Consider the following 8,881-nt stretch of genomic DNA (forward strand, 5'->3'; position numbering starts at 1 on the left):
TGTTTTTAATTCATGTGGATTGTCGTCTACCTTTCCCTCGGTGCAGCTTCTGGGCCCCATCCTAAGCAGCCATCTAGTCCGTGGCCTGTGTGTGCCAGCGCCACATGAGAAAGGCACATCCACCAGCTCACCCTTCCTTCTCCCAGGCAGCCTCAGGGATTCTGAACTGCCACCTCTGCTGGGAAGGAGGGAGCCAGCAAGGACTGCTTGCTCCCCTCACAGCCACCCTGGGGGCTGGGTCTCCAGGACCGGGAGGACACTGGCCTTCAAGGCAGGTGTTTCACCGGCAGGTGCCCCGCATGTAGGTGGCCAAGCTGGGATTTGAACCCAGGGCTGTCCAACTCCAAAGTCCAAACCGTGTTCTTTCTAGCATGGCCACTGTCAGTGCTGGGAAGAATGGCCTGGAGAAAGGATCCCAAAGGCAAGCTGAGGACAAAACCCACTCCTGACAAGACTTAAATATAAAAAGGAATAAATAATAGCAAATATGGAGTAGGGGGCACAGAATGTAAATACAATCACGTGAGACCCCTTCTCTCAATGGCCAGAGTATTTTACACTAGATTGAAAGTGTAAACATCGAATGTTAATGATTCAGGTACAAATGGTGGGATGCAGGGAAGAGATGCGAGATTGGCAGGTTAGTGAAGCCAGATGAGGGTAGACAATGGCTTGTTATACCATCTATCAAGTGTCCGACTTGTCCCATGTTTTTACATTTACTTTTTAGTAAACCACACTCTAAGCAGCCACATAGACCACTCAGAAAAATGGACCACACAGGTAGGAAAGGTTAATACTTTTTACAGTCAATGTGGCTGCCTATGACTTGGCTTACAGACATATGAGGTGAGGCCCCCGTCCTGGGGGCTCCCAGCCAAAGGGAGTGGGCAGCAGGCAAAGGACACCCAGGGCAAGGCTGTGAAGGATGAACAGGAGTTGGGCAGGGGTAGCCAGTGCAGGTGGCTAAAGTCAGGCTAGGAAAGGCCTCGAAGGGATGTGGGTCTTAGCTGGTGGCCGTCAGGGCCCCTGCTGTGTCTCGTCCTCACAGACTGAAGAAGAACTACATTTTGCTAAGCACTGACGGCCCCGGGAGGAATGTCCTCAAGTTTAAGCCCCCAATGTGCTTCAGTCTGGATGATGCACGTCACGTGGTGGCAACGCTAGATGCTGTACTGACCGGTAAGCTGGAGCCTGCAAGCCTGGGGGTGGGTGGGCAGCTGACCATTCATCCCCTAGAACTAGACCTTGGGGCAGGAGAGCCCAACTGCTGAGCCAGGGTGCCCTGAAGAGCTCCCAAGCATGGGGCATGCACCAGTGTGGGACACAGGATGAGGGCAGCAGGGCCATATGCACTGAAGCTGAGCCTGTTGAGACCCCTGAACTGTCAAGCTGTCTGTGCTGAGTATAGGCCACCTGTGCAAAGATCAGTGAGAAAAAAACATTGCCATCAAATCAGTCTGACTCATGGCAGCCCCACGTGTGTCGGTAGAATTCCAAAGGGTTTTCAGTAGCTAATTTTTCAGATAACCAGGCCTTTTTTCCCAGGGTGCCTCTGGGTAGACTAAACCACCAGCCTTTTGATTAGCAGCCAAGTGCACTGACCATCTGTACCACCCTGGCACTCCCACAGAGTTCAGTGAGACCCAAAACAGGCAAATCCAATCTCAGGGTAGGGATCAGAGCATCGCCAGTGACGGGGCCCCGTACTCTGGGTTACTTCATCACTGCCCACAGGGGCATCAGCCCAGGGCTCAGGAGCTGAAGAAGGCCTGACCCCTACTAGACTCTAAGGGGAAGGCATTGAGCAGGGAGAGGGATGTGGGAAGCCTAGGGAAGAAAAGCTGACCAGCACAGGACTGAGTTAAGCTCTCCTGGCCATGTGGGTTAAGTGGTGGGACATGAGAACGTGACAGGCCTGCAGCCCAATCACTGAGCTGACATCCAAGAAAACACTGACGGCAACAGGGTCTTCAGCCAGGGAAAAAGGGTAGTAGAGTTTGGTGGTTTTGTGGTCTTTTCCAGACATGGAGGAGGTGCTGAGAACCTGTGCCACGCTGAGGCTGCAGCCCTGCCCTGCCCTTCAGGTGTCCTGCCCCTGAGGTGAGTAGGGTGGGCTGCCTGCCTTCCAGGACTACAGGTGGACACCTTACCAGGAGCAGCACCTCCTTCACTGCTTTTCTTTGTAAAGAATTTTCATTAGGATTTACGTTTTTTCTCCTTCCCCCAGGATAGTTTCTTCAACAAGCGGAGGCGGCTTGGGCTGTCCCAGGCTCTCTCCCCCCGCCACCAGTAAAACCTCTTGAACACCTCTTCCACCCCCTGCTGGGGTGAGGAAACAACTCTTCCCAGTGCTCGGTCCACTAGGAGCCCCAACCCTGTTGCCTCTTGCAACCAGCTTGTTTCAGGCCTCAACTCCTGGATTTAGGGTTCCCCAACCCAGCCAGCCAATGCCCTGACCAGGGAGCGGCACCCGTCACTCCCAGGTCTGGCCAGCTCCTGACCCTGCCTTTTTTTTTTTGTCTGCAGGTCCACACTCATTGCTGAAAAAGACAGAATCCTATTCCCATTGGTTCAGTTGGGGGCCCCATGCTGCCCCCAGAGACTGGAGCCACAACCTGGTACTGTGTAGTAGGAGACAGCGTTGGGGGACACTGCACGGCAGCTTCAAACCGCCAGCCCATTTCCTTTCTTCGAAAGGGGCTCAGGACCGGAGACACAGGATTTTTCCTTCATTAAAGAAAACTCTTGGCCTAAGGAAGTGGGTTCATGTGGTTGTGCCTGACAGTTGTATGCTTTAGACAGGGGACAAACATTCAGACCAGGAACTGCAGTTCGAAAAGGTCAGCAGCCGGTACTCCCAAGCTCCACACCCAAGGTGGGGCCCAGTAGCTGGAAGAGGGTGCTGAGGAAGGAGGCCAGGGCTCAGGCTGGGGAAGGGGGGCACTTGGCACCCACAACTCTGGGCAGAAGGTCTCATACAGTACAGCCCACACTCACCCAGGCCTGGGGGTTTTTTAATTTTTATTTCAAAAGCTTGGATAGCTTCAATATCCAGGTCGTGGCAAAATCAGGACACGTGTAAAATACCTTACAATACATTAGATTCCCAAAAGGTACCAAAAAGTACAGTAAAATTAACACTTCCATTACAGGAAATGTATGACACAAATAATATAAAATTAAAAGGTGAAAAAAGGTGACATTGGTTTCCTAAGTTACAGTTTACTCTTTACCACCAGGGTCCACAGGCCCAGACTGCAAAGTGGCAGCTGGGCGCAGACCCTCCAATCTGGTTCTGGGGAACTCGGTAATAAAATCGGCCCATGATGCTGTTCGGCCTCTGATACACCACACGCTGCCTAACACAACTAGAACTCTGGAAATAGTAAACGGGAGAGTGATTTCCAGGGGGAAATTTTTAAATAAGATGCACATGGGACAGGCCATAAAAGTTTGCCAAGTTAAATTTGGTACATAATTGTGTTCACTGATACCCAAACGGAGCGGTGCAGTCAGCCGGTCGTGCCTGCCGCAGCCTCAGTATGGCTTGTAGTTATTCTGGTGGCCACCGCGTCTCTGGCTCTTCCCATAATTTGTACTACCCTGACCTGGGGACAAGAACAGCAATGAGCGGCTACTCCTTACTGAGCACTATTCACCCTGTGCCAGGCGCTTGATTCACATCCTCTCCAGAGCCTCAACAACCCTGAAAGTTGGGGAGTACTTTCCCCACTTTGCAGATAAAAACTGAGGCCCAGAAGCCAAAGTTCAACTTCAGGTGGCTCCCATGGCAGAGCCAGGCCAGGAGCCCAGGCCTGTCTGACTCCAAAGTCCCTGCTGCCAGTGGCCTCTGTGCTGTCTGTCCTGCCTCCCCTGGGCAGCAAGTGGATGGGGCCTCCCTCTCTCCTACTTACTGTAGTCGTAGCCGGGGCCGTAGCCGTAATAGCCATAGGGCGAGTAGTCGTAGCCGCCATAGCCGGGCCCGTAGCCCTGCTGGTAGCCGTAGCCCTGGTTCCAGTAGTTGCCGTAGCCCTGATTCCAACTCTGACTCTGACCTGTGGGGGGAGCAGGGCACAGGGGCCCGTGGACCGTTTAGCACACGCAGGAGCTAGGATGGAGGAAATCCTGCCCTTTGGGTGGCGGGGGTTACTATGGCAACTCAGGCAGAAGCCAGGGGCTGCTGTGCTGTGCTGATGTAGAGGGCCCTGCGCCTGGCCTGTACCTGAGACCCAAGCAGAGGGCTGGAAGGCCAGACACTAACTTCATTCACTTCACTCTCTCCAATCACCCCCACCCTCCCTGGCAGCTTGGCCTAAAAACCAGTGGAGTTCAGGCTTTGGAGTCAGAGGGACCTGGGTTGGAAGGAGGTGACGCGCCTGGCACAGCCCTACCCTGTACCCTTCCTCCCTGCCCACCCACCCACCAGTGTACTAAGACTCAGGACAGCCAGAGAGCCAAGCACACCCCATAGCCCGTGGCCCCTACCCCCGTCTCAGTGAGAGAATGCAAACACACTCTGCACTGGGGCCCTACACCGAAGATGGGGCGCTTCCATTTCAAGCTGTGGCAGCAGCTGCCGTGCAAAGCTGCGCCCAGAAATCTGCCCCATGCCCGCCTCACACTTCTGCCTGCCACCCCTGCTGCACACAGAGCACCAGAGACCAGAGCGAGCCCAAGACAGGCACAAGGCTCCAGCCAGGCAGGGCCATAACACCCATCTTCGTCTAGGCCCCACTCACCTCCACTTCCACCACCGCCGCCACTGCCTCGATTCCCTCGGTTGCGGTTCCCGCGGCCCCCAGACCCATACTGCTGCTGCTGGTAGACTTCTTTGGGCTGGGCCACCTTGATTTCACACTAAAAGCCAAGAGGACAGTGGGTCAGGACAGTGGGACAAGCTTGGAGCAGGGCTGGCACAAAGACCTTCACTAACAAATGTTCACATGGTAGAGGTGGCCCCATCTGCTCAAAAACAAAGTATGCTGGGGGCAGAAAGCCACATCTAATCAAAAAGCTCTTGGAACAATTAACACCTAGACAGACCAAGACTAACACAAGGACCTTTTAAGCTTGACTTTCACCAAAAATGCCCTGGGGATGAGGAACACACAACCACAAACCTGGGTGATCTCAGCCCTGGGGCAGCTCCATGACCAAGGAGGAAAAGAGGGGCAACAGAGCCAGTTCTAGCCCAGTGCAGCAAGACATCAGATGGTGGGGAGGCTGGAGCCTGGCACCACCTTGCACCTACTGGGGAGAAGGTCAGGGAAGGCTTCCCAGATGAGAGGATGCTGGGGCTCGGCCTTAGAGGATACAGAGAAAAGATGAGACACACTACCTCAAATGCCAAATTGAGGAAATCCTGTCTTCCATTTTACAGATGAAGAAACCCAAATGCTCAGAGATTGAGGTTGTGTAAGGCCACAGCTACCCCACCCCTTCTCCCTCCATGCTCCAACCACTGGTCTACTGTTAGAATGGGCCAGATGCTTGTGTCCTCTATATCCCAAGAAATCAGTTTTTGCTCAAAAATCTGCCCACTCGGGGTGAGGTGGAGCCCTAGTGGCTGCTAACCCAAAGGCTGGCAGTTCGAATCCACCAGCTGCTCCTTGGAAACACTATGGGGCAGTTATAATCTTTCCAGTAGGGTCACTGTGAGTTGGAATTGACTCGACAGCAAGGGATTTGGTTTTGGCTTGGGAGTGGGGTAGGGTAGGGTGGCATCCCTTCAAAATGCTCCTGCTTAAATAAGTGTATTTTTAAAGTTGCCTGATGCACACCCTGCCCCATTAAAAACATAAAAACCACTTTACAGTGTCCTCATACAACCATACTCCTCCTAAAAAATCGACAAATTACTCTTAGAGCAAGAGATACAATCTGATGTTTTCTAGTCTGTGAAGCTAGAAATGCTAAATGCAACCAACTAAACAGATTTATTTCAAGACCCACTCCCAGCAGTTTGACTAGGACTGCCCTAGGCTCTTCCTGCCACCCTATTTCACATTATGGTAGGCTGAAAAAAAAGCCAGAGGTGGCACTGTGGGGGTGAGAGTAATTAACAACTAAGGATGCCCCACCCAGCAGCCCCCATCCCGAAACCAACCTTCCCAAACTCCCAGCAAGGATGACAGTTTCCAGGAGCCCCACCCTACCTGTCCCACTTTATCTGGCTGCCACTCCTGCGTAACAAAGCTCGCCACGCCCAGGCCGCACCCTCAACTTCCAACTGCCTCCCCTCCTCTGCTGCCTAGTGGAACACCTGAAGGTGGGACTGCCCTTCCTCCTCACCTCCCCAAGAGTTCAGGAGGAAGAATTACACCTCTCACTGTACAGAATCCATTTATTTAAAGGCAAAACTGGCTCTGGATTTCAACTAGCGAGGTCTCCGGAGGCTCTTTGAGAAAGGCCTTTGTCTTGGGTGGGGAGTGACTAAAGTACTACCCACAGAGAATAGAGGGGTACAAAGATTTGGTTGGAAAAAGGAGGCAGAAGACAAGACCTGCAGCAGTGCAGGCTTCACCACAGACGGAAAAAATGAGTGGTATAAATTCTACAAAATCTTAAGGCCTCAACTGCAGACTCATACACTTTGGACTCTATATCCAAAACACTCCCACCATGCTTTCACACAAGAAAGAATACGACCATGGTCTTCCCACAGAAGCCGTGCTTCCTCTCCTGCATCCCTCACATCCAGCATTACCTGACAGCCCTACCGTCTAAGAGCTACTTAAAGGCCAGCACCTCGTCCAATATATTCACCTGCTGAGCCAGGGCAGCAAACACTGCAAACACTAAGAGCCAACCACTCTTGAGAGCTCTTGAAGGTAGCCCACCTTGGTCTACCACAGCCCACACCTGCAAAGGGCTGGCTCTCCAGCAGCAGGACACCAGGCATACAGACCACAGGACACATTACCTTGCTTCCACTGACAGTGTGAAACTTTTTCTCCAGAACCTTTTTCACAGGTTCCTCTTCTTTATAGGTAATGAAAACAAAGCCTCGTCTTTTGTTTGATTTTGGATCCATGGGAAGTTCGATGGCCTCGATCTGTAAACACAGGCAAAGCTCAGGGTGCGTGCCTCCCCTGCCCCAGGGCCTAGAGGAACAGCACAGGGAAAAAAGGCCCATGAGAGCCAGAGAATGAAATAAAGCCCTGCTAAGGGGGACTCTGGCAAGCCAAAGATGCCAAGGACCAATGGGTTTGGTTTTGGTTTGGGGGTGGGGTAGGGAACACACACTCACCTCTCCAAACTCGCCAAAGTACTCCCTGATCTTCTCCTCGGTAGCTTCCGGATTCAGACCCCCAACAAAGATTTTCTTCACTGGGTCCTTCTTCATGGCCATGGCCTTTTTGGGGTCAATGACACGGCCATCCAGCCTGTGCTCTTTCTGGTCTAGCACCTGTTCCAAAAGAAGGGGGTTGGTTCTAATTCAGCTGCATGACCCCTGGGCAATACCCTTCTGTGAGCCACAAAACTCCCAAGCAGGTACACAAAACGTGTTTCAACCCCTCCAAACTCTACCCAGGGCTGACTTCCCAACCCTATTTTCTTTAAACCTGAAGCACCCTAATACCTATGAAATCAGTCCCACCCCTGACATTTTTCTTGTCCAGGCTGTCCCAGTGGAAGGTCTGTTTCCTCCAGAAGTAAAGCAGCAATGATTAAGAGCACAGGCTGGACTCAGGCTATGAAGCCTCCTGCCACCCCTTACTAGTTGTGTCATTACTTAGTGAAACTCCTGAGCTTTAACTTTTTTTTCTGTAAAATGGAGCTGAAAACGCCTATCTCGTAGCAACCATAGACTCTTCTAATCCTCACGTAAAATCGGAACATAGAAAGGTAATAAACATCAACTATTATTTTTCCTGACCATTCCACCCCATAATTTTCACTTCCTACTTACTCTGTATTTTTGTCCCTTCAACAACACAAGCTCTAACCTCTGCTTTTCCCAAAGCACTCAGCCACATGCAAAGCACACAAACTAACCACGATCTAGAATGGTGTTCTCAACTCAAATCCTATGTGCAAAGACTGCTGATAGAAAGCCCCCAGCTTACCTTCTCCACACTGGTTGAATCTTTGAAGAGGATAAACCCAAACCCTCTTGACCGTCCAGTGTTGGGATCCATTTTTATTGTACAGTCAACGACCTCCCCAAATTTAGTAAAATAGTCTTTTAGGTCTTTTTTGCTGGTATCCCAGCTCAGGCCACCAACAAACATTTTTCTGCAATGGTAGGGTGAGACAAATGACAATAAGTCTTACAAGAAAGGTCTGATTTTAAGGAGAACTGGCCCTCCCAAAGCTGAAAGAACTACAAGTACGGCCACCATCACAAAGGCCTACACCACCCTTGGAGTCTGTTAGAATTTTACCCTGAAGGATGTACATCTCCACTACCCTCCAAACTCAACTCATCCTAGACCCTGACAAAACCTTAACACGACTGTTCACCCCCAGGTCTCTCGCCCAACAGGGAAAGGAACAACACAACCTCGCCAAGGGTACAGGCCCTGAGCACTCATAACTGGAAATCTGCCTAAAATTCACTTTTCAAAAGTGTATTGTGATCGCTGTTTTCGTCTCCTCCCGAGATCTCGCTCTCAAGGAACTTGAGGCTTCCGGGAGCCGAGACCACGTTCAGCCCGACTCCGCCCCCGGCGGCGGGAGGCGGGGAGGAAGGCCTAGGCCCGGGCGCGCGCCACCTCCGCCCACGCAGCTCGAGCCCAGGCCCGGCTTGGCCCCGGGTCCGAGCGCGGTCCCTCCTCCCAGCGGCCCGCCGTACAAGGCGCCAGCGGCTCTGGGGCGGCGCCAAAGTCGACCCAACAAACTACTGCAAACTCCAGCGCGAGCGGCGGCGCGGTCC

The 8,881-nt window shown here is 52.3% G+C and overlaps 2 protein-coding genes across 3 annotated transcripts in view; one reads left to right on the forward strand and one right to left on the reverse strand.

The window, feature by feature from the left end:
• PHYKPL (5-phosphohydroxy-L-lysine phospho-lyase) overlaps nt 1-2,897 on the forward strand; it is a 43,133-nt gene extending 40,236 nt beyond the window's left edge. Inside the window, exons 11-13 of the mRNA XM_004371298.2 lie at nt 1,052-1,182; nt 2,026-2,103; nt 2,530-2,897. Of these exons, the coding sequence (XP_004371355.1) occupies nt 1,052-1,182; nt 2,026-2,102 (208 nt within the window). The 3' untranslated portion in view covers nt 2,103; nt 2,530-2,897. The remainder of the gene's footprint in view (nt 1-1,051; nt 1,183-2,025; nt 2,104-2,529) is intronic.
• Nucleotides 2,898-2,989: 92 nt separating this feature from the next.
• HNRNPAB (heterogeneous nuclear ribonucleoprotein A/B) overlaps nt 2,990-8,881 on the reverse strand; it is a 6,614-nt gene continuing 722 nt past the window's right edge. The window contains exons 3-8 of one of the 2 annotated variants that reach the window (XM_004371129.2): nt 8,073-8,241; nt 7,253-7,411; nt 6,926-7,057; nt 4,743-4,860; nt 3,918-4,058; nt 2,990-3,611 (exon numbers count right to left, since the gene is read on the reverse strand). In XM_004371129.2, the coding sequence (XP_004371186.1) occupies nt 3,541-3,611; nt 3,918-4,058; nt 4,743-4,860; nt 6,926-7,057; nt 7,253-7,411; nt 8,073-8,241 (790 nt within the window). In that variant the 3' untranslated portion in view covers nt 2,990-3,540. The remainder of the gene's footprint in view (nt 3,612-3,917; nt 4,059-4,742; nt 4,861-6,925; nt 7,058-7,252; nt 7,412-8,072; nt 8,242-8,881) is intronic. The other variant, XM_023726442.1, reaches the window with a different exon arrangement.

Source organism: Trichechus manatus, unplaced genomic scaffold (assembly GCF_000243295.1).
Source record: "Trichechus manatus latirostris isolate Lorelei unplaced genomic scaffold, TriManLat1.0 scaffold00011, whole genome shotgun sequence".
Taxonomy (NCBI): Eukaryota; Metazoa; Chordata; class Mammalia; order Sirenia; family Trichechidae; genus Trichechus; species Trichechus manatus.